Consider the following 26,530-nt stretch of genomic DNA (forward strand, 5'->3'; position numbering starts at 1 on the left):
CTTTTTCTAATGCCAAACACCTCAACTCTATCAGACTTTAAAGGACAAAATGGTTCAATGAAATGGCAGCATCTTTTCCTATGCACTAAGCCCATGGGCAAGGAATATCACTAGCATTCATTTTAATGTTCACACAAGCACTACCATCTTGAATTTGTTAATTTTAAAGAAAATCCTCACAGTGCTCTTAAAAACTGACAAATTCCTTGGCAGTACAAAAACAAAACTGTAATCCCCACTTATTTTTAAGACACACTTTAGCGCACCTGAACACACCCAGACACAATGCTTATGTTTTAATATGAACATCCCCTTACTACAAGATGCTTTGCAGTAAGAGAGCAGCTCTCCTCCCCTGTATAGCTAAGCAATCATAGAAAGGGAATCCCTTTTAACTCCCACTCTGCACCCACCTACTAGTACAGGCATGAATACCCACTCTAAAAAGACTGTCTCCAGAGCTTTTCAGAAAGCTTAATCATAACCTTTGGCATCAATTAGGTCAGCAGAAGTTCGTGCACTCTGAAACCTGCTGGAGAGCAAGACAGCTCACTGTGTATTGGTTTGCATGGCAAAGTTGTGGTAGCAGGGGAGCTACAGGGGTGGCTTCAGTGAGAAGCTGCTAGAAGCTTCTGTTATATCCGATAAGTCCATGTCAGCCAGCTTCAACAGACCTGTCGCTGGCCAAGGCTGAGCCCATCAGTGACAGTGGTACCACCTCTGGGGTAACATGTTTAAGAAAGGGAAAGAAAACTGTGTAAAGGTAACTGCAGCCAAAGAGTGGGGTGAGAATCTGTGACAGAAACCACTCTGCAGACACCAAGGTCAGTGCAGAAGGAGGGGGAGGAGGTGCTCCAGGCACCGGAGCAGAGATTCCCCTGCAGCCCGTGGTGCAGCCCATGGTGAGGCAGCGGTGCCCTGCACCCATGGAGGTCCATGGTGGAGCAGATCTCCACCTGCAGCCCGTGGGGGACCACACACCGGAGCAGGGGGATGTGCCCAAAGGAGGCTGTGACCCTGTGGGAAGCCCACGGTGGAGCAGGCTCCTGGCAGGACCTGTGGTCCCGGGGAGAGAGGAGCCCACACCGGATCAGGTTTGCTGGCAGGACTTGTGACCCTGTGGGGGACCCACGCTGGAGCAGTCTGTTCCTGAAGGGCTGCACCCCGTGGGAGGGACCCACGCTGGAGCAATTTGTGAAGAGCTGCAGTCTGTGGGAAGGACTCACGTTGGAGAAGTTCATGGAGGACTGTCTGCTGTGGGAGGGACCCCACACTGGAGCAGGAGAAGAGTGTGAGGAGTCCTTGCCCTGAGGGGGAAGGACCAGCAGAGACAGTGTGTGATGAACTGACCGCAACCCCCATCCCCTCCCCCACTGTGCTGCTGGGGCAGGGGAGGAGATAGAGAAAAATCAGGAGTGAAGTTGAGCTGAAAACAAGGGAGGGGTGGGGGGAAGGCGTTTTAAGGTTTAGTTTTATTTCTCATTATCCTACTCTGATTTGATTGGTAATAAATTAAACTGATGTTCCCCAAGTCAAGTCTGTTTTGCCTGTGATGGTAATTGGTGAGTGATCCCTCCCTGTCCTTATCTTGACCCATGAGCCTTTTGTTATATTTCCTCTCCCCTTTCCAGCTGAGGAGGGGGAGTGATAAAGCAGCTTTGGTTGGCACTTGGCATCCAGCCAGGGCCAACCCACCACACTGTAATGTGAATTTAGGAGAGGAAATCAAAGCTATTACTATCCCAGGAAGTAGCAAAATCCACATACAGTACCTACAACATCAATTATGTATGTTTTTGTTTCGAATCAGTTTTAAGATCAGAGGAAGTGAAAAATCATTTTTCAGCAAGGACTTCCCTTTCCCAAACAGACTACCTTCAGCTACAGCTTTCTTGATGCTCCATCTCCTCATCTATTGGCCACACTGCTGCTGAAAGACTTTAAGAATCTATTAACTTTAGCACATCATCAACATCACAAATATTAAATATACGTGTTCAAACCAAACTAGATTTTAGCAGTAGGGTAAGGATCTGTCTCTCAGTCTGCAATTCAAGACACTCAATACTGTTCAAATTAGCATGTTATGCTTTGAAGTTTGGAAAAGTCATCCCCTCCACCTCCCCCAATTACCACCACAAATGGCAAGAGATTTCCTAGAAATTCCTTTTACAGAAAGTATGTTAAGTTTTGTTCTGAAGGTTACTGTTAAGTATTCACTATGTGAAAAGAGAAGCTCTAAAAAAGATCACTTTTCTTCAAGGGACTTTTTGATATTCCCAACATTTGAAGTACTCGGGTCAAACCTTGCTAACTTTCGGCGTCAGTATTAAAGTAAGACAGCATACAACTCATCTGGGTATTAAAAAAAAATCAAAATGCTTGACAAGTTATCCCATTTTAAGACAGACAACATTTACACTAATATACAGCATTGTCAGGAACCCTTAACCTTCCTAACAGGATACTCGAGAGCTACACAAGTAGATGACCTGCATCTCCCATAGAAAGCAGAACAAATGATAGAGATGCCTGCCTTTGCACCACCAGTCTTCAACTTCATGTGCTACAAAAATAAGTTACATCATATTGATTTTGCTAATCCTTTCCAAATATTATACACTTCAAACAAACCTGCCATGTAAGTTGATTAGACAACACTGACAACCTAGTCAATGAGTCCAAGAGCCAAAGGGAAACATCGTCTAATCCGTTTGTGGCTTCTGCTCTGGTATCCCAGGAAACCAGCTGCAGCTGCTTGGTTCAAGTTGTGTACTATGGTAAAAATGTCTGCAATCCAGCTCTAATAACCAGCATTTCTATGACTGCTAAGTAGTGTTTATAAAGCAGAGCAGCAGCTCCTCTATAGAATCTGGAGCATGAACTGCACATGCAGAAGCATGGTATGTCTGGGGAATCAGGGCACTCCCATCTCAGAAATGTTTTGTCTAGGTCAGACACTTACTGCATGAGATTTGCAGACATCAGTATAAAACCTAGTTCACTTGCAGAGAGTAGCATAATGAAGTAAGGAAGCATGTGATACCAGGGTATCACAAGCTAAAGGGTCACTCTGCTACCTTCTTTGAAACCATCCCCGAGACCCCTTGGTCATCTAACTCAAGAAAACTCCTTAACTTCATTAATACATATAGCCCTTCCCCCAAAGGTAAGCAAAAGGCTGGAAGGTTTTCTACCTGGTGGTATTTAGTTTGTAATTTCAATGTCCTAACAGCTCTGGTCACTTCCAACTGAACTATTAGGTCATTAAATTCTAGAATAGTCTCAACAGCCTAGAAGAGTCGAAAATCCAAATTTATTTCAGATACCACGTGTGCCACTTTAGTCCGCCACTTCATAGCCTTGAAGTGTTTATATGTCTGTACAGGAAAAAGGCAGAGAAGGCACCAAACCAACTACCCACACTCCAGAAGTCAGCATTTAGACTCCTGGATTCTTCTCAGAAGATGCTTTCAGAAAGTTGTATTTAGCCCAGTATTATTTTTTCAATGTGCTATACAGTTCAAGTGGCACTTACCAGACTGCTATAATGCAAGATAAAAAAGGATGTGGGGGAAATTAAGACTTACAAGGTTAACATACATTCTGCAAATTACCTTTCTGCTAACATGAAAGATGAGGAGTACTGAGCTACACGGTGGTACTCTCAATCAAAATGCTCTGCAGACCCGCCCCCCCCAGGTGAGCCTCCGGTGTCCATCTCTGGGGGACAGGCTGGCACTCTACACATTACTTCCAGCATCTACCACTAATTGTTCAGACAAATGCCTATATTCATTTGCAAGGGATGACCAAGCCATATTTAAAGCCTTTCTTTTGTTGCTCTGTTCCTCCCCATCAAAATACACAATGCAAGTTCAGCTGCCTTAATTTTTTTTATTAAAATCTTCCAGGCATATCAGGGACAAAACAGGGGACTGAGCAGACATAAGCAATTGTGATTTAGTGCATAAATCAGTATTGGGAAGGACAACAAATTAAAATATGACAGTTTGATTCAAGTATCAACTGTTTGGAAGTAACCTCATATTAGTGCCAAAACCAGATTTGGAGATTCTTTCAAGCTCATTTTCCATACAGTCAGCTTCACTATGCTGTAGCATGAAAAGCCTGTCAACAGTGAGGAGGCATTTTAAAATAACAGAAAATGTTACAGTGAACTCATTAAAGCACCAAGGAAGCTCAAGGGGTACCAGATGGTGAGCACAGGTGGAGACTAGTTTAAAGGCATGGCTTGGACTTCTCAGTTGAAGAGAAAGATTTCAATTCCAAGAAGGTATTGCAAAGGAGAAGCAGCATCCTTGTAAACTTTCTTCAGCTGTCCAGGAGAAATTACGGTAGAAAGTCTCCACACCACTATCTAATAAACTTCTATCGAATTAAGTTCAAAACATGTCTAGAAACCTGAGCTTGTGTCTAATTTTCCCCATTAAATGCCCTCCTTCTCCAGCTACCTTTGAAGAACATCACATATCTTCTCAGTATCCCGTTTGCTCACTACCAACATGCTTTCTCTCTACCGCTACAGACATCTGAAGTAGCAGCTATTATGATGCCCACATGCACAGTTCCACTTGTGCACAAACAGCTGCAGTGTACCAACTGCTAAGGGAAACAGCAAAGCACTGGAAGCTCAACACCAACGTGGTCCCAGAGCTTGTTTAGATTTATAGCCTTTAAAAAAGGACTAGTAGGTACTGTAAGAGCAGGTAACCAGTTAGGCACCAAGCAGGACAGCTCAGGGTTCCAATCAAGCATCACAGTGGATGTGTTGTCACATTAGGACACAAATGGCAATCAGAATTACTATGTCAAACAGATTATTAAGAACCAGATGAATAATGACTGTGTGGGCAGCACTGTCACTGGCAGCACTGTCACTGGCATTTGAACCCCCGCCCAAAATAAAAGTGCATAAACTTCTGATTCCTACTTCTTACACTGGACTATGGGCCTGAATTTCTCAGTATTATAGCTTAAGAAATACCTTAGCATCCAAACACTATAAGCCCTAAGCAAGAAGAACAAACCAGCACAAGTCACAGCAGAGGTTCCTCCTCCCACTCCTCCTGGAACCACTGTTTGTGCAGCCAGGTAATAAACTAGCCAGGAATTACCTCATTTTTAACTTAAATGGTTTATTTTGGACAAAGTGACCACTTACACCTTTATTTCTCAAGTGAAGTGTCAACAGTTTAGGCAGGACACAATTAGACCAAGCAGCCACTTGGTTCCTTCAACAAGCATGGGATTGCATATATAGGAAAAAAATCCCAACCAGGAGCCTTTGGCTACTACTGAAATCCTGCACAAATGTCTCTTACCTTTCCTAATACAAAACTCATGACAGGATAGTTTTGTATACTGTCAGTTGTGGTTAAGTGTTAATAATCTGTTGATTATCTGGAAACTGCACACATGCATGCATACATTCATTCTATCAGTACTTTTCTACTCTGGGAAGAAAAAACATAGCTAGTGTTTTCCTTCTTTTTCCATCCTAATACCCAAGCAGTATCTTGGCAGCTGTAGCACAGGGTGATGACAGCAGGGAAAAAATAATCCAAGCAAGTTAAATTAGTGACCTACTCGCTTGTTTAGTGATAAAGATAGCTACGCCAGCAATTTTTGACCAGACTTAGTGATCACCTAATTCACAGTGTAGATTTCAAAATTATCACTTCAGCAGCACATGTACCTCTATGGAGCATGTCATTAGCATCCCATGTTCAACTTTTTGGAGAGTGGAAGAAGCAAGCATTCACCAGAAACCAGCTCTCACACAGCCTAGTTACATCAGAAAAACCACCCATCGCCACCCTTCAGAGTATGCTGGGCGTTCAAGAAAGCTCTAATTTACTTGTATTTGCATACCACAAGATGTACAGCAACCATCATTTTTGCAGCTCATTAGTAGCCACAAACCCCTTATTGCATCTGTGGGCTGAGATAACTTTGCAGGTTTGAGAGCACCTAGCAAGTCACAGCCTCATTGCTCTGGACATTACACAAGCAGTAACACATATCTTGCCCTTAAAACATGCCAATAGCACTGACTGCCTCCTGCAAAAGGAGACAAGTTTCAAAATATGCTCCTTTATTCTTGTTATGCAGCAATTAGCCTCATTTGAGTACCAGATTGTTTACTGCTCAAGTTACTCTGCAGTGTTTTCAGTTGTCCTGTTGGGAAGAGGCTAGCCTTCAAATTAATGTATGAAAGCAGAAAAAGAAGAATCAGATGCTGAAACTTACACTGGACCAATAGCTACAAAGTCAGCTACAGGTGCTTTGAAAAAACCACACCAAAACCAATCAAAAGCCTTTAAATCAACTTGGGCTTTATAGGAAAAAGTACGTTCTCCTGCTGGCAAGATGGCTCTCAGGCTAGAAGCAAATATACTGGCAGCTTTACAGCAGATCCAATATATTTTATGGCTTCAAAGTGTTTCAAAACCAGTATCTGGAAGACACCTACAGAACTAACTAATGTTTAGTGTTGCTCAGCAAAGTCGTGTCATCTTTTCAAGATACAAAGCCTGCAGAGATACAAAGGTTGAACACAGTGGCTGTTTACAGCCTGTATTAACAGCAAGTGGGACAGCACTTCAGGCTCAACAGTCCTGATCTTTGTCAGAGGGAAAAATCGAGGAGTTGGATAATGGGGAAGTGACCTCAGGAGCATCCAAGCAATGACATGTGCAGCACAAGCTCCATCATGTTTACTGCAATGCTGTCCAACCTCTCAGGGTACTATGTCTGTGGACACCAGACTTCGTATTTCATGTAGGACCATTCTACTGGCTGCAGCCATCAGGATCAAAAATGCTGTCATTCTCCTATCAGCAGGAGAAAAAAAAATTTTCTCAGCAAATCCAAAGCAGGATAGCCCATACTGTGCACTAAGCTGTATGTGCTGCAGAGCTCACATTCATTGTACAATCACTTCGGCACTGGGCATTGCAGCCTGTATCATAGGGGTTTTTATGCTTCTGCTCTAATCTCCAAAATAAACATACAAGGCAGCATATCTAATTATATCTAAGGTAACACATAGCTCATCTGCTTTTTTACTGTGAACAGTTAGCTTTAAACACAGCTAGTGCAATATCAGATTAATGATCATGGAAGTCTGCATCACTAGTTCATTATCCTTACAGTTCAGCAGTTTAACACAAAAAGCCACAACAGCAAGATTTTTAACTTGCAAATTAAACACTGACTGATCAGACATTCTTGTACATGTTATCATAGGACATTAAAGTTGCTTCCAATGTGAAATGATGTCTTTAAAATCACAGCTTCATCCAAGAGACAACTGACTACAGCAAATTAATAAGAATGTTTCACCGGAAAAACCTAAGAATATGCAAAAAAAGTCAGCCAACGACAAAGTGTTTATAATGATGGATTTAAAAGTAATCTTCCTGTTACACTGAAAGATCTTCTCCCATAAATATATGGCTAGGCACTGAGCACAGAACAAGAACCAGTTGAGTTTACCTCCTTAACCCATAGGTAACAGAAGTGTCCTCAAAAAAGATAAGTAGTTTAAACAGGAAAAAAGGATCCTGCACTCTCCAGCAGAGATTATTTAACAGCTACTTTCAAGTAGCTTATCCTTTGATTTTCGGGACACTGCTAGAACAGGAGTGACATGGTAAGCATTGCATGGGTGAGCATGACAAGTCTGGTGCTTACAAAGTGAATCTTAGGAGCCAGTGCTGACTAGGGACTCAGCCTGTGAAACTCCAGGTCTAAACCCAGGATTTTGCATATGTTCCTTCTCAGCAGTGGTTGGTGACCTGCCCAACAAAAGTGTCCTGAACACTGAACTCTGGGAATTTAATAATGAACTCAAGATTACACACAGCTATGTGTATAAGGCTGACTCAAAGCCTGAAATCCTGTACATGACCACTTTTACCACACATTTCAGTCAGATGATTGTCCTATTTTTCTCAAAAAAAAAAGCTAAATTGGGACACTTTATTCAGTCAGCTGGCACTGGGTAGGGTATTTGGCCCAAAGGCACTAACTTGCAACCTCGACCTTCTGGGTGGATGCCCTACGTTAAAGGGCATTAAGCACAGCTCTCTTCAGCTTTCCCCTTGGCGTCAGGCCACTGCCTAGACAGGAATGCAAAAGCCCAAGCCAGAAAACAAAAGAAACCCGACTGCCCAGAGCACAGAGCTTGGAAAAAGCTGTCAGGATTATTAATATTTCACACTGGAAAGTGAGCTGATAAACAGGAGCAATCCCTCCTTCCATCTGAGCACCTTAGGCTACAGAAGTATGTTCCCTCACTCCTGGCTGGGTTTTGGCACTACACCACTAGGTAGCCAAGAGCCCATGAGTCAAAAGTTTCAACAATGGGAAGGAAGATTCCTCAGTATAAATTCAGTCCAATGACTACATTACCCAAAAAATCCAGAAGATATAGGCTTAATTCCTTCAAGATGAAGGGGAAACTGAACCAATCTCCAAGCAATAAGCCAAGGCTGGGGACCACTAATTAAATTTCTTGCACAAGCCAAAGCCCTGAGGAGGGCACAGTTGTCCCCAGACAAGAGATGGCAGAACTCCTCCAAATCCCACTACAAAGCTGGACACTTAAAATAAGTGGGGTAGCCCTTAATATCACTCCTCTGTGCTGAAGCTATTGACACTTCAGGCACCTCTGCACAATTTTAGTTCTTTACCCTACTTACCAGAGATTGCTCTAAAATTGTGATAAGAGTTACAAGGCAAAATTGTATGGGATAAAAATATTGCAACAAAAGCATAGCAGGGATTATTTAAGAAGTCTGTATTTTCCTTAGGTAGAGCTTTGACCTTCAACAACCAAACTTGCCTAGAACAAATGCATCTGAGAAAGGAAGAACAAGGAATCAGAACCAAAGGCCCCTCCAGTATCCTAGCAAAGCTAAACAACCTCCAGATCAGACACTGAAAATGTCTGAACACCAGCTACCATTCCTCCTTTATCATAGCCATGTGTAAGAAGAGCATGGTTAAACTGAAAGTAGCAGAAGGGGATCCAGCAACGCCACTCAGATTTGCATAAAGAGAAATACAGATGCTTTGTTTTCTTTGTGAGTGTGAAGCTTCCTACAAAATACTCCACACTTTGGGAAGGAGGCTAAGAAGCATTCTTAAAAGCTTGCCATGTCAAGTGGGAAGACAACACAAGAGCTTTGAAGACAAGCATAAGAAAAGATCCAAGCTCAGGGCTGGCAATCAGGCTGATGCGAGTATCCGTCTGAACAAGTTCCCATTCACTGTTCAGCAGTGGAAGTACTACCAACATAAAAGCATAACAGGTCAGCACAAACAAAATTTCAAAGGTTTTGATCAAGAGCTGAACAATACACAAACCACCTGTATTTTGCTAATTATTGCTAAGCAACATTAAAGCCAACAGTTTAGCAGAATTCAAAAGGGATTAGGCATTATATGGGTAATAAGAACATCCACAATTACATTAGTTAGGATAAAACAGTTTATAAAAGGATTAAAGGAGTACCAAGCCTTGTGGCATGAGTCAGGCACTATATCATAGATAAATTGTTCTTTCTGATTGTTTTGCTTGGCATAGAGCAGTAGAAACCATGCCCATTGTTCTAGCGACTGTTGGCTAAATCACACCAAGGATCAGCCCACAAAAACCAAAATCAAACTAAGATTTCATTTGCTCAGGTTCAAGCTTCTCTAGTGGGCTTGTTCAACTGTCTATTACACTCACCTTGGAATAAAAGCAACTCAGGCCAAACTTTAGCTGATTTATGTTCACAAATGCTGAAACACATTGAACTAGAATTGAAACATTTAAATCACAGAAGTTGATGTCACTCACTCTCAAAGCCAGGTCATCACAATGAAACACCCAGACTATCAAAATATAACACTTAAGTAAGCAATTCTCTGCTGATTTCAGTAGCCAGCTACCACCTGAAGCTAGAGAAAAAAACCAAAGGTCTTTAAGAACAGGCATGCCTTGTCCTGTCCTAAAACAGATCAAGAGGAGAATCAAGATCCTTCTCCATTCAGAAGGTTTGTCACTAGTGGTAGGACTACTCATTCACTCTAGATGAGTTTAACCACTCTGACCTCATACCTTGGACTCCAAGCTTTTGGTCCAGTGCAAGTCTGATAGAATAACTGAAGATGTGCAGAAACCAAGTATTTTTAGCAGTCTGCCTTCCTTGCATCTACAAAGAGCAGCTTAGTTTGCCATTAGCCCCATGAAATGGCAGAGGGATTCAGACAAAGGAGCTGTAATTACCAAGTCATCTCCAGCTGAAGTGCCAGCTACCATATGCTCTCTTTAGAAAACCCAGACTACTCATGTGCCTAGTTTATAAAGCTCCCTATATCAAGCTTCATTTTGACAAGAGGGTGGTTTTGATTGTACCAGGCCTTTTTGGAACTTTTAGCTGTTAAAATAGTGAAATTAGACAGATAAAGAATAGCACATCCAAACAGCAGAGCAGCCCACTATAAATACAGAATTCAAAGAGTTTACATCAGGTGACTCAGGTTTCATCCCATACTCCCTCACTTTAATTAAATATTCTTTGCCCATGATAGGAAATATTTGGAAAATGTACTACTCTACTTCCAGAGGTGATCTGTGAATGTTAAGCTGTTGAGAAGTCCCAAGTCCTGTATCTGAGATTAGCACTTTCATTTTAAGAACACCTTGAAGGGTCAGAGGGACATGTGAGACAGGTTAAAAGCTTATGAGCCAGAAAGGTGGGAAAACCTAAATAGGTATTTTTTTGCCATTGCTCCTTCAGCAAAAACTATTCACAAATAAAGAACTTACTATCAGCATCTGCATTACACTAGGGACTGCAACTTTTTACTTCAACACTTCAGTTCTGCAGAAGCTCATGTCACTCGCCAAGGAAAACTTCCCTCTATTTTGGCAAGGCTTCAGAAGTCCAAACAACTATTAATTTTGACACTGGCTTACACTGCTAGTAGGGAAAGTTAGAAGAGATTTTGCCTATGCTGAAAAATGTGGCTGAGCATAAATAACTGGTCAAATGATCAAAGCTTTGAATGAAATAACCAAACTGGATCTGCATCACAGAATTATCAATCTACCTACTATCCTGACCACTACTGGTAGAGCCAGGTAGCTTCTAAACGTGCAGGGGAAAAAAATATATACAGTGATAGTTCCTGTATCTGTAGGGTAGGATTTTTCCTAGGAAAAAAAAGAAAAAAAAATGAGATAGGAAATTGATCCTACCACCAGTTTTCACCACTTACTGCCCTTTGCAGCAACAAGTAGCTTATGAGTTTTCCAGTTCCATTTGAATGAAGCTTTTGACTACAACTTTTCACAAGTTACTACACAAAGAGAAACTCAGAAACCAGCCATTAGATGAGAGGCAGAAGGGATACACTTAGTCTTCTGTAACTTCTCTGAGCACCCGGTGTTCTGCTTAAGATTCAGTGCCTGTAGAAATACCTGTCATAGTTGGCAGTTACAAATATGCTTGTGGCAGCAGGAAACAATTGGCTCAAACTCCGCTCATTTTATTCAGTCGGGCTTTCTCTGGGGTTTGCTTTGTGTGCCAATGTGAAAGAGAATTAAGTGCTCCATAAGGAAAGTAAAAGATTAAAACTTACCAGTTTTACCTACAGAACCACAAAACAGCATGTACAATCATAATTAGCAAAACACACATGGTAAGATGTCTCAATTTCTCATCACGATAAGCACTACAAGGACCTAAAACAATCACTGACAGTTGCAGCTTCTGCAATTTATCTCTGACATGAAATACAATTTTCATATGTGCTTGCATGCAGGGTTTATTCTGCACTGGGTTTTGCAGCAATATTTGTATAACTACATCCAACAGTGGTGCTGTAAAATGAAGCACTTCAGTAGTACCTGAATTCACACCACATTCATCAGCCACTTTTTGGGGAATGAATATACACTGGGAGGTCAGTGTTTCTCCCCAAGGATCTTGCTTCATGCAGCAAGAGGGCAGCCAGACACACTATCATTACAAGGGAAGAACCATCAAGGTTGCATCACCCAAGAATCCCACCACTGAAAACAGCAACTTCCTAATGTAGTCAAATCAATTCCTTGTATAAACCTCAAGATGCTCATTGCTCCTGGTTCTTCTGTCAACCCATCGCCATTTCTCAATCTTAACATTTGCTAGCTATTTTCCTAGAGATATTTAAGTGACTGCAGTTGCCAAGACAACCACTTCATCAACACCAGCACCTCAGCTCATCTATCTTGGGCTTCCCTTCCGTTCACCATGACTTCTAGGAAATCAGCTGCCAGAAACAGTCATTTTGAAATCTGGCTTTTTTTTTTAAACTTTTAGTAGCCTTTGAGATCTTCTGTCCTAAGAATCTCAAGTTCCTTTCATAGGAACAGATTTGTTTTAATTATACCCTGAGAAGTGAGGTTTCCTGTAAAGCTGGAAGAACTCTGATAGCTTAAATTCCAAGGCACTGAGGCAATGAAGGGGAAGATGCGATCAGAGGTATACATCCAAACCAGGTTTATGCATGCCTATGCTGTCACTTTCAATAACTCTCTGAAGTCTCCTTCTATTTTGTTTTCTGTTACCAAGAGAAGCAGAGAATGACTCAATATTTCTTATAATACTTATCAAACTCAGTTAGGCCTTGAAGTGCACACCCATAAACGTGTCTTTTTTAAAAGATATCACTGAACTTCCACAAAGAAATTATAAATGGATAGTCGCCATAGCTATATGCATGTTTTAACTAAGTGGGGCTTAAGCTGTCAACTCTCCTGCCATGGCAGCCACCAAACTTGGTGGCAAATTCAGCTGAGGTCTGCAAGCAGCTAAGTCCTCAGAGATAAAATGCAGTTTCTTCGAGTTTCACAACAGTAAAAGTAGGGAAATAAGACCCAGCATAGCACTCCCCTTCTCACAGTCCGTCTATGCTAGACCCAAAAAAAGAAGGCATCACAACTTCAATCACAACAAGAGCTTTGATCAGAATTTACATTTTATAAAATATGGGATAAGCCAACAGAAATAGTTAAGCCAGGTTTGGTTAAGTTCTACCACCAACAAAGCTACGAGCACCTTTGTACCATCAGCATTTGAAGCCATATGAGAACAGCTTCCCAAGTTTATGTCTTCATGGCCCTCACTGCTGTGACTTACAAATTTACAGCTGCAACCATACTAGCCTTGTATCCATTAGCACTGATACTGGTAGCAGCCTAACCATGGCAACATGGGATTAAGCATGGGCTGCAAAACCAACTCGTAAGCTGGGTCAATTCACAAATGGTGTTAAATATCACGCTGTCGCTACCAGACCACTACTGTGCTTGAGACAGGTTGAATGTGCCATTGCTGCAATGCAGACCTACTTAAACACTATAAAATGATCTCAACAGTTTAGTACTGAGAACCTTGGTGGTTTGCCATGGTTGACACAGTGTCATTGGAGAAAGCCCCAAGTATTCCTTTCACTGTACCTATTAATACAAGGTTAACAAAACTAGAGCAGGAAAAGACTTTATATTCTGCCTGAAACTCAAACTCTACATGGCAATCACATTAAGCTGTGACCAACCATTATTTTAGCAAATCAGTATTATACAACAGCATTTATCAATGCATTTATAATTAAAGCAAAGAAGCCTCTGGCAGTTAGAAACATCAGCTTTCCTTATAAAGGGAAAGGTACCTGCAGGTCAGTTGTCCTGTAGTTTTCTATTTAAAGTGCTTGGTAAGTGTAGAATTTGGCTTTCTGCCCATGTGTTTTAAGCTCAGCGTTGTGGCATAGCCTGGGTAATTGCACTTCGGGTGACAAGCACAACAGAACTCAGAGGCATGTCAGTAATATACTTTAAACCTCATCTTAACTTAGCCAAACTAAATCTTGCTCTGCAAAGGTGCCGACTCCACAAAGCGCCACGCCAGGCTGTTTCCCTGGCCATGCTACAGAGCTGCAAGCCATTTCACACTTCCACACTTGACATCAAATCCCGCATGCCGGTTTCGCTACGCTGAGAGGCTTTATTTTGAACCTAATCTTCAAAGCGCAGGAGAGAAGACCTGGGGTGGCTGTAGTAGAAGGGCACAAGGAGCTGGAGCAATTAAGACAGCACAAGGAAGAAATTCCAGAGGTGGGAGGTAAAAAAAGCTGGGTAGCTCCGAAATCAGTGCAGATCCCTCTGACATTTCAAATGACAAGGCAGCCACGGCACAGCTTTGGCTCCTCCAACGAGAAGTCTACCCAGATTCTCCTCGATACACTATTTCTGAGAATTATTTGTGAAGCCTGCATAGCATACATCTCCCCCAGCAAGCCTACATACCCAGGCCTTGACTTGATGGCTTTCTCTTCAACACCAGGAATGTCCCCCTCCTCCCCCAGGTTAAGTTACACAACCCCAGCTTTATTTTTTGCTCTCAGAGAATTGCTGCAGCTGCCTCACGGACAAAGTCTGTGCAGAGGAGTGTGACTTGTCAGTACATCAGGATCTGTGCTGGGGTGCTTCAGGAAACTGCTCAGATTTTTATTTTTAAAAAACAGAAATAAGGAGAAGTTCTTATTCTAAACAACTCATTGCTTTTGTGCTTAAGCAGCCTGAAAGCTATGCACTTGACAATTTCTTCAGCTATTCCAAATTTAAATACCATACTTGTAAACATACAACTTGAATTTGTTTTGGAAGAAAGCTTTCCCATGCGCTATTTATAAAAAGCAAAACACTTTCTACCTACAGATTTAGTCAACCATGCTATTATAAGATATATCCATTTTACATAAAAATGTTAGTTTATCAAGCATCATGAATACGAGTCCATTACAGATAAGAGACTTTTAGTCCCTATCCTATTCACTAAATTACACTGCCTCTTACTGTTGTCAAAGAACATTCTGTTCCTACCTTACATTCAAAGCTGTACAAAACCCCCCATACTTCAACACTATTTTCCCAATCTTAGACCTGCGTCCTTCAGATGAGGACCTCTTACATTTACCAACAGATCTAGAACAATGCATTACATTGGCTCTCTCATCCTGTTTGTGTAGCATCCGCAGACTATTCTCGACAAGTGCCATGCTTCACCCACACAAAGGGCCTAATAGATGATGAATTCTGGATTGTACCTCCCTTTCACCCAGTCTTAACATCAGATTGTAGCAATTCACATTCAGAGTAAATGTGACACAGCTTTACCGCTTTTAAAAGCTTTACCAAACAAAGCTCAACAAAACATGTACCCAAGAAAACTTGTTGGCTGTTACTTAGCAGAAGCAATGGTTGGTTGGCCATAAAAGCATCTACTAACAGGCACAAACCTTTCTTGGAAGAAGCTGATTTCCCATAACCCTCTTATTCAAGTTGACATCACCTAGTTAAGCTGCAAATTAAGATCCAAATTCAACATAGCAATCAAGTGTTAATAGTAGGCTTTAGGATCAGCCCAAATTTTGTCATCCTCAGCTTTTCTGCATTACTACAGTTGCACAAGTTATGCATCACATAAAAGTAGTCTAACAAATCTGAAGTCCCTTCTGAGAATAGGAAACATCCTTCCCAGTGCCATCATTATGCTCATTTGCCATGAAAAACCTCCTTTAGAGTATTTTTTAATAGATATTTAGAATACAGTTTAGATGACAACCATGCAAAACCCACTATTTATTAGCATTTGTTCCATGAAACATACTGTAATTATTCTTCTTTCTAGAGCACAGAAGTTATTGCTCTATACTTAACAAGAGAAGGGAAGAAAAACCCCAATACTTACTTATACCCCCAGCTATGAACTAATGCATGCTGAATAAAAGAGCTAGGAGATCCCAAATAAATTACTGTGTGCAAGAGTTAAAGATACAAACAGAACTGATGCAGGTGCCAATACCTGAACCATTTCTTTCTGTTCACTAGCCTCCAAGCAGAGCTTTCCTAGATTTGCTGAAGTATAACTCACAAGCCCAGCAAGCTTACTTTTGTTGTAATAGCAGAAACTAGCCATCTTAGAGGTATTGGTTATAAGTAGGCAGGTCAAAAGTTCTTCACTCTTCTCTTGTAATTGGGTGAAAGTCATCCACACGCTCAGCGAAGCTAATAGCTGCACAGGAGAAGATGAAACAGATCAAGGCTGAGACACCAGGAGCTCTGATCAGGTCACACATGGTGACCTTATGTCAGCCCTCAGTCATGCCCCGAAGTACAATCAGTCCAGTATAGGAAAAGAGACAATGGAAGAGGGAGACACTTGAGAGGGGCTTGGATTCCCAGAGACTCCAAGACAGATGAAGAGGCCTGGTAGCAACATAGTAACAGGTCAAGCATACTAGAGCCATCCCCCATGCCTCTGCCACTGCACAGAGCTGACCCCACAGCATGTGGCATTACCTACTTGGACAGCAGGCAAGATCTCAAGTATGGTGCACACACCAAAGATTGGTGAGGATATGTCCATGTGACATTTCAGTGCACCCCCATGAGGTCTGGGAAGAGGCAGTGCCATGTTTTGGGATGGTTAGTCACTACTCTTACCCCAACCAGACCTGATCCACCACTTCACATCTACAGCTCCCAGCAGGAAGCTCTCTGGCTAAGGTAGGTAGCACATACCTACAGCAGCCAGCCTAGCTGTGGTCTCCGTGGACATTAACATTAAGCAGCAAGGCTTTTCGAAGCTTTTGTTGATTGCCAGCATGTTACTTAGCTGTCCCTTGCAGGCAAAATACAGTACCTGGTTGAAGAGCCCAAGCATAAGCATACCACTCACACCAGAGGCATGAACCAAAGTGAACAACTACTTAGTAAGTATGGGATAAGCTTGTAAATTGGATAAAAATTAACAAGGATTTGTCCAAGTTGAACATTAAGTGGGCTGCAGTGAAATCAGTGTCACCTCTAACAGCGCTAGAAGCCAGACTTATTCCATAATATCCAGAAGAAAGTGGCAAGACCAGCAGCCTTCTTACCCCATCCCTCCTTAGCAGCAGCCAATACAACTAGGATTTCTTTCCAGCTGGAGAACAGCCATGGATGACAGGGGTTCAAGACCATGAACTCCCCTATTATTGTAATTTAAAATAGATCTCCATAGTTGAGGTGCCACAATGACCCTGTTGAGGGTGGTCTTCAGCTTCTGATGAGTCTACCCATAAACTTCCGAGGGTCACAACAAACTTTGGTATTAACCAGTTTTCAAAAATAATCCAGCTGATTCCACAATGTAAAAGCCCAAATGTTCGCAGCCTCAGTGAAGTCTATCCCACCCATCCAGCTTTCCCCAGCAGTGCCGCTATTGCTGTATTTCAGGCCAAAGGCAGCCAAGCTTCTTCCACACAAATGAAAGTGCTATCAGCAGGGGGGAGGGGGGAAATCAGTTAAATTTCACAGAAAGCATATTAGTCAAATTTTGAAGCACATAAGCTTTCAGGTTTCTGGCAGACACTGAGAAATGGAAATCATTCCATATGTTGGTCTCAAAACTTTCATTTTTATATGCTCCAATGGAGATCATACAGCAATATAAAATGCCTTGTTTCATTTAGAAGTTCTTTCAAAAAAAGAAGTGACAACAGGTCCTCTATAGAGAATTGTTTAAACATCACTGCGGTTGTCTCAAGCAACAGCCACTTGACACTTAGAGAATTATACAAGAGAAGAAACGTTACCATCATCCACCGAATTTGAACACTAAGTCTTCAACAAGACATGAGCCTCAATGCCTTTTTTGCTTAGCATTTTGAGTAACATGGCCACAACAAAAAAAAAAGCGAGGTTAGGCAGAGATCCCTCTGAAGTGGCAGTATCATTAAGAACAGACAAGGCCTTTTCTTTCCACCTTAACTGAAAAGTGCCATGCACCTTCATCTGAAACATTTGGGTATGGGCATTTTGTTACCACATGAATGACAAATTAGAAGGGATTTAGATAATAGCTACAAGACACTTAAAAGGTGCAGTAGAGACGTTAGCCTCTCAAGTTATACTGCTCAATGCACCACTGAAAGGCATTCAGCTACTAAGTGTGGGTACGGTTACTATTCTGCAAAAGAAGTAATCAGGAGCACTGAGGTAAAATTCAGTTTTCTTCAATACATTATAAGAAACCCATTCTTTTAATAGAGGTGAGTGCTTTTAGGGATAGTTATTCTAGCCAAGATAAGTACACGCTTGCACACCAGTGTAGTTTACATCCATGAATTAGAGGCTTATACGAGCAGACTTTATGCAAGAACAAATGCGTCTTCGCAGGATGTTGTAAGTCAAAGCTACTCCACTGCATGGCTTTTGTTTTGATAAGGCCAAAGAGACTGCTGCAAAATAGGGTATTGTTTCAACCTTTGCCTAGATCTGACAGCAAAAGGTTTCTACCTGGAGAGATGTCTAAGGATTAATTTAAAAACAAGAATTTTTGTACAATGGACCAGTGTCAATCTGCAAGAACTGATCCAAGTGGCACAACTTGCTAAACACTGGTCCTTACACTGTTCCAGTACTCTAGCAAAAGGGTTTGCATCTTAAACCCTCCAAATATTTTGCCATGATGAACATTAAAACACATGTTTTAAATACTTTAACTAGGATACATATCTTAACTTGAGGAAGAGACACACAGCTATTGCAAACATGCCCCTACTGCTGTCAACTTAAGTTTCATCTCCCAAGCAAAAGCCCTTTACATGAATTTCTAATAATTTCAAGACAACAAAACAGACCAATGGGAAGACATCATGTCATGCTCTTAGTACTAAAATCTTCAGGAATAAGACACAGCCTGCCTGACAGGCAGCCTTCTCTTTGTTAACCACAAATACTATGATATCTGACAGTGCCACCCACTTAAGACAGCCTCTTTACATTCCCCTTGTTCTCCAGATGATAGCCTCAATTAAAAAAACCAAACATTCAGGAAGTCTTAAGGTCACATTTCTTCAAGTCAAGCAAGATTCCAAAATATCCTACGTGTACTCCAATTCAGTAGCTTTATCATTTTTCTCCTGTTTGGAGGCCACTCTGGGCAAATATTTATGCATTTTAAATATTTCAGAGAATGTGGAGATAGGCAGTCAATCAATTTGGCTCATCTTGGGCTACCAGTGCTTCAAGGAAAGGTACACAATGCCAATGTTATTACTATTAAACTAGCCTGGTGCTATGAGACATTCTCAGTAAATCGCTACCACAAAAGCTTAGTAAGATTAACTGCAATTCCTCTAACTCGTAAAGCTGGATAAAACATTAAGGTTTTAAAAATGAAGCAGCACTCTGGAAATAGCAAGCTAATTTTGTGCACGTGCATATGTGTATGCACACATCTGATTACGCACAGCCCAAATTATAAGAGGACTGGCTATATTATGAGTCACATAACCTCTAGTTCATCCACACTGCAGGCCATCTATAGCTGTTACATTTTCAACTTCAACTCAGTTACAGGTAAGTTCAATATAACATCTCCACCATTTAGTCCATAGTATTCGTTACCCTGAACGCCTGATGATGGCCATAAACTACACAGCCAAACTGCTCAAAGGCCAGAGTTAAGGTTCTGCAAGCATTTTTTTCTAGCATTTCATACCCTCTAGATTCAAAATGAGCATCATGCAGTAGACCTGAACTGCTATTAAAGAGAAGATTGACAGTGTGAATATATCACTATGTAAAATATCAGGCAGTGTAAGCATGACTTCAGAAACAAAGAGGTAAAAATATGTTTGAGCTTTTGAGAAGTTACAGATGTGGTCCCACACTCAGACACTGGCATAACGTCACTGCAATACTGGAGATCTTAAGGGTTTACAGAAAAAATTAAAAAGAACACCCTTCTAACACTATAGTTACAGACTTCCACTAATTCTTATAATATGAACCAGATTTAAAGCCATCTACATTCTTTTAGTTACTAGCTCTTGTACAGGCAAGAAATTTCAAGAGGCACAGTTCTTTACATTGTTATCCAAGAGAAAAATGGTGTATTTTACCTCATCCAAGGATCGTTCTGTGCAAACTCATGGAAATAGAGCCAAACAATGGAAAAATTACACAAACCGACAGTGCTCAATCTTTCCAAATGGAAAGCTTTCCATTTTTATTCTAATGGCAGACGTGGGCTGTGCTACAGCTCTCCTCTTGCCATACAAGAGGACCTAATTGCACATGATTTTCAGGCAGTATCAGAACTGGAAATCACTATCTGTGCTTCTTAGCATACACAATAACCCTACCTGGATCAGAGGAGCCCTGGGGAAAGGACTGGGAGCTGGCTAACATCATTACCTTGCCCATTTCCTCCCGAGGATAGACTGCTCTCCGAAACAGGCTACAGGCTGAGTTGTCTGGGGGTTCTATGGTGGCCACAGAGGTAGCCATCCAAAAAACTCTTTGCAACAGCAGAGTGCAGGTCAATCAGGTATTCCCCAGGCCTGAGGGTTAGAGATCATAACTGTGCTTATGATCAGTGAACAAACATCAGAAAGTTTCTTGCCTCCTTGCCTGGCATCTCTTCTGCTCTGGAGAGAGCCTACTCTGAATAGGAGCTCTTCAGACCTGCAGCAAGCAACTCCAGGCTCTATTCACCTGCAGTTCCGTATCCCTTTGCTGCATCAAACCTCTGCTTATTAGCATCAATGATACCTAAAGGCAATAAAAATAGAAGATTAAGTACACAGAGAAGCTCTACAGCACCCTGCAACACAGGGGCCTGAAGAAGGCAGCTTTTGTGCTGAGAGTACCACATGTTTTTTTCCTTGGCACCAAGGAATATTTTGTTGGAGTTAAATGTTCTACCAGTTACATAATTCTAAATGCTTAAGACACTTCCATTTGCTTAATTTTAAGCTTTCTGGGAAGTAGCCTACAATACCAACATTTTAAACATGGTGGTCATTCTTAACATCCCATAAGTTCCATATTGATTTCCTGCTCTGAAAAAAAATTATTCCCACATATTGCAAATTGCTTTGAAATCAAAATAAATCACTTGGAAAAAGCTGAGATCCAACAATACAGAACTCTAAACAGTACATGGTTAATGAGTTACAAAAAGCAAGGAAAACAATGCCTTGACAAGTATTTAGCCCCCAAATTACTTGAGAAAACTAATCATAACGCTTGGGGTTTTTTCCCCCCCCCTCCAACTTATGTGTCAAGACTTGCTCCTTCAAGTAGCAAAAATACTTTATGAAATAAAATTGCCTTAAGAAATATCAAATAGCAACTCCAACAATGCAGTTAATTTTTGTTTCCTTTCATGTTAGGTGTATTCATTTTCATCTACCCAGCCTAAATCACCTCTGAAGGAGCTTTTAATATTGACTCTTCCTCTACATTAAACATGCTTCTTGACACAGCGTACTTGGTCAACGCATGCTTCTGGGCAGTGCTATGTGTTTAATAATGAAGTTTCTATTTGTACAATTTCTCACTTGCACCTTCCTTGAAAGGCTGGCTCCCAACACAAGAATACCATTCAACTATAAAAATGAGAAGAATTTCCTTCTTAAAAAAACAACCAAAAGCTGTGACGCTAAGGTGCAATTGCACTAAACACACAGAGCTTTGAGTAAGCCATCAGGAAACACTTTCTAATAGTTCTGCAAGCATCCCAAAAACATCACTTGATCAAAGCATGGGTTAGAGGTTTATCAATGCCCAGGCTGTGAAGGTCCTAGCATCAAAGTACAACATTGTATTTCAAGGCAGAGAGAGACCAATCAATAGTCAACTGAGATGGTGAAAGTTTTACCACGCACAACTCTCAGCCATTGAAATCCATCCCAACCAGCTCCTATCATCATCAGATTACAGCTTAATAACCTCTGATGTGGTGGTCACTATTTAAGTATCAGGTGCCAAATTAAAGGTGAAGTTCTCCTGCCACGTAGCACAGAAGCCTACAGAAGATGCCTATGGCATAAAAGTGGCATCGATGAACTGCTCACACAGTTCTGCAGATTACAGCACAATCTGGTTCTCTAGTGCTCAGGTACTGCCTGAAAAACTAGAAAAACACATTCCCATCATTTCCAGAGCAATTCAGAAACACCACATAGCCCAATGGAGTCTGATCTAAAGACCTGTCTTACCACACAACATCCTTCCCAGGTGCCCTAAGAAAGAAGCAGCTGGCACTATCTATGACCTAGACACGAAGCATTTCATTCTGAGAAAAAATACTCCCTTTCTCACTCAAAAAAACTCCATAACTGAATCAGCTATGAGCAAATCAACATCTTAGACACACAAGGTCTACCCACCTTTCATCCTCAAACTCTGAATGAGTCAGGGACCAAAACTCAAGTTCACCTATGACAGTCAAATACCTGTAGCCCAACATAACTCATGCTGCTACAAACTTCAGTCTAACTGGCAATTTCTTGCTGACAGCAGACAAAGGACAGACATTTGCTTTTATCACTGGACCTCTTTGGAGGCCTTAACATCACTGACCCTGAGCTACTTTTGCCTTGTCAGCAAGGAATGAGCAGTAACCAGGGTATGGAGTAACTCAACTCCTTCCTTAAGGGTGGAAATCTGGAATCTAAGCAAAGGGTTGCCCAAAGCATTACGGAGCTATTCAGTATGACCAGGAATAAAGTCACTGGATAAGGCAAAGGTTGCTATAACCTCCACCGCAGATGTGCACCTTCAGCTGACCACACATAGGGGGCTTGTGGTTCAGGACTGCTCAAAGCATTGATGAAAGCATTGGTTAGAGGTTTATCAACCTCCCTTGCTGACAGAAGCTGCTCTTCACACAGTGGTTGCTTCTGAAGGCTGCTGCCCTTTCCATCTAGCTGGGAGGTCCTAACCTATAAAGTACTACAGCAGATCTGAGCATGCTATATTAGTTGATAAAATATGCTTAGATGCTGTGCTCAAATTTTTAAAAAGTGCCTGACTTTATTATAGGCAGCACTAAGGTATTGACAAACTACTATTTAAACAAACATTCAGGGGGACTTGTTTTCTGCTTCAATTTATCAAATGCTAGATAAAGACTAGCAACAGAAACCAGTATCTATTGAAATGTTGAACCAGCTTTTAACAGCAGTAGCTCCTGTCAAGGAGGTGCAAAGAGAGCACTTTCCTCATTTCGGTTTATTCAGCTAGTTCAACAACCCAGAGAGAAAGATCATATTTCTCCAAGAATAAACAAGGTGCCAAAAGCTGATGTTACCAGCTCCAAGAGCTCCATGAGCACAAATCAAGCATTTGTATTCCCAATCAACCATCACTAAGACTGTCTTTATTAAGGTCACCCTAAACACGGGTTTTACTCAAAATATTTATATTTAACTAGAAGCCTTTGTACCTTCCCTCTGGTTCTTACCCTCAAACCACACCTCAAGTGGAAGAAAATTCCCCAACTCTCATCACCACAAAGTTTAAAAAAGTTACATCCTGTAATTGCATATTTCTAATCCTGCTTACCTCACCTTAGGAAACTAAAAATACAAAACAAGATGAAACTAGGATTTTCATCCAGCCAAGAAATCTGAAAAATAAATCAGATGCTGATCTGAACTAGCGCTCACCTTGATTTCTATGCTATATTCATAGCACCCCAACAAATAAAGTTTACGGTATTAGTCTTATTTCTAAACAATTCAGTAAGCCAAGTCTAACACATCTAAAGTGTAGGGCCCAATACAAAGAGAGCCGAGAACATCACTTCTCAGGACTCCTCCTGCCTAGGGACAGAATGAGGGTCTAAGATCATGTTTTCAGTGTCTCAGAAGTTAGGATGCATGACCAAAGACCAGACGCTACCAAAACAAAAGACCACCGTGCACAGCTCCTCAGGGAGGAAAGATGAGAAATATGGCAGACTTCAGCCATGCCACTTGGAGGGAATCCCTCTGCTGTGGAGGGGTGAAGGCATCATGAGACCTTGGTCTCCCACTGTCAAAATAAGTATCACAGGATCAGTCAGAAGAATTTAGAAGAAAGGCACAGCAGTTCAAGGACATCAAATACCAATAAAAATGGCACGTTCATAATACTGAGTTAAGGCAACTGGCAACCTTACCTAAACCTACACTTGTTAACACACATCCCCAGATTATTCCACAGGCTCCTTCAGCTTCTTTCCAGGAACAATTACAAACATACAGTCCAGACAGCTCCCCAACAAAACAAAAATATTTTGACCCGTTGTGATTTCTTTGAGAAAAAATGGATGAGTAATATAAGTGCAGGAAGAGGTCGCCAAACCATTTGGATGTAAAAATGATCCACTTACCAACCAAAGACTAGAGTGACTTCCTGAATAAGTAATAATGGAGGTGAGTCTAAGAATATACCTATCACACCTACATGAGTAAGCCAGCCAACTCATTACAAAAGGCAAGCCTTGTGCCAAAGCCTTCCCTTCCTTCAAAACAATGAGGCCGAACTGAACGTGACTCAAATCTGTTATTCCCCAAGCTACAGGTTATTTTAGTTTTGTGGAACAAAGCTCTTAAACCTTGACCCAGAGAGGCCAAGAGGCACTGAAGATGCATGTTAACCAAGCAAAGAGATCATCGAAAATTTTCTTCAGTTTGACAGAAGCCAAAGGGCATGAAACAGGAAACTGAAGAGCCACTACTAAAATGGTTAACTCCCAAGAGAAGGAGCTGAAGGGGACAGTATTTTGCCAGAGACCAAGCAGACATCAAGTGCAAAGGGGTATGCCCAATGCAACTCCTTCTGCAGACACCAAGGTAATTGCTTCTTTTAAGAAAAACATGCAATTCCTCCTCCTCTTTGAGAGGAGAATTTGTCTGCTCCCTTCAGTTCCTTTCTGGGACAGCAGTGCCAGATTTCTTGCTTACCGTATTTATAAGAGGGGAAATAACAACCGCAAAAGTTTTTTTGGATTAACAGGAAGGTTGAGAGAGGAATTGAAAGCATTTATCTACCTTCACCAATTATGTGTTGCTGTAGTGCTTTGAAGGCTACCCTCTAAAAGTTTGGAGAGGAAGAAAAGGAAAAAAGGGGGCGAATAATAATGAAAACCAGTCCTGAAGCCCGTGAAGTTTTGAGGAAAACACAGCCTTTACCCTGAATTAGTCATCCTACACAGGATGCTCCTGTGCGATGAGTGAAGCTATCGAGGGATGCTTGGGGAGCCCCTTACTTTGAAAGAAATATATACAGACCAGAGCCAAGCGGACAACTTGGGGTGGAAGGGAAGGATTTGCACCCTGCCATGAGGCAGGTACCTACCTTTCTTCGGGGTTAAAATAGGACAATAACAGAACAGAGGCGGCTGTGGCGGGGCCCCCTCTCCCCAAAACGCACCTCCCGAGGGAGAAGGGAGGTCCCACAGGCCCCCCCCACCGCCCGCTTACCCCTGCGGACCGTCCCCGTGCCCCGCCGCCGGCAGCGGGAAGGTAAGCGCAGCCGGCGAAGCATCACCTCCAGCCACCGAGCCTCCCTGCCCTCCCGCAGGCCCCGACCCCCTCCCGCGGCGGGGGGCGGAGGGGCCGACTGCGTCCGCGGGCCCGCCCGCCCCACCGGGGCCCCTCCGAGCCCGACAAAGAGGCCCGGCATGGCGGGGGGGGGCGGGGGGGGAGAGGTGGTGGGAGGGATGTGCAGGCCCCGGCGGCGGCTCCCCGCGACCACCGCGGCGGCGGGAGGCCCGGTCCGTCGTCGTGGCGGGGGAGAGGGCCGTACCTTGAAGTAGCCGCCCTCGTAGAGGGTGTTGGGGGGCCCGAAGATCGCCACCTCCCAGTTGTAGAGGTCGGACTCATCGACCAGGGTGATGCGGAAGCCCTCCACCGGCTCCTCCTGCAGCGACTTCAGCTCCAGCATCAGCGCCTTCTGCGAGCTGCTCATCTGCTGCTGGGCCATGGCGCGGCGCGGCCTCCGCCGCCCCGCCGCCGCCGCCGCAGCCGCCGCCGTCCCGCGCTGCCGCTGCTGCCGCCCCGCCGCCGCCGCCGCGCTGCCCCGCGGGCCCCCGCCCCTCCCCGCACTGACGGCCGCCGCCGCCGCCACTTCCTTTTGTGACGGCGCCCGCTCGCCGCTGACCTCAGCGCGCCGCGCGCGCCACGCCCCGCCGCACGGCAAGCCCCGCCCCGCCGCGGGGAGAGCCCCGCCCCGCCCCGGGCGTGGCCACGCCCCCACCGGAGCCTTTAAAGGGGCCGCGCCCGCCCCCACGCCCCCATTCGGGGGGGGTGGTCCCCCGTGTGTCGCTCTAGCGCCCACGGGCCAGGCCCGCATCTCCCCACGGCGAGGTCCGGCCCCACGGCGCGGGGGGGCGGCGGAGAAGCCGCGTGGTGGGCTGAGAGTGGGAGCGGGACGGAGGGGGCGGTGCTGCGCGGGGGTCACGGGTGGGTACGGCGGGGCAGGGCCGGCCCACGCTGCTCCGCTGACAGACACCCACGGTCCAAAAAAACAGCCGTTTTTGTACAAAGGATGTTGTTTGAGGAGCGACTTTGAGTGACCCAGGGGCCCCCCAAAAATCCCGCAACAGCCCCCAAGCCACAATAGGAGAGGAACAGGCAGTTTCCC

At 43.1% G+C, this 26,530-nt stretch overlaps 1 protein-coding gene across 1 annotated transcript in view; it reads right to left on the minus strand.

The window, feature by feature from the left end:
- UBE2R2 (ubiquitin conjugating enzyme E2 R2) overlaps positions 1–25,941 on the minus strand; it is a 55,478-nt gene extending 29,537 nt beyond the window's left edge. The window contains exon 1 of the mRNA XM_074855071.1: positions 25,694–25,941. Coding sequence (XP_074711172.1) covers positions 25,694–25,870 — 177 coding nt within the window. The 5' untranslated portion in view covers positions 25,871–25,941. The remainder of the gene's footprint in view (positions 1–25,693) is intronic.
- Between the last annotated feature and the right edge of the window lie 589 nt (positions 25,942–26,530).

Source organism: Strix uralensis, chromosome Z, assembly GCF_047716275.1.
Source record: "Strix uralensis isolate ZFMK-TIS-50842 chromosome Z, bStrUra1, whole genome shotgun sequence".
NCBI lineage: Eukaryota > Metazoa > Chordata > Aves > Strigiformes > Strigidae > Strix > Strix uralensis.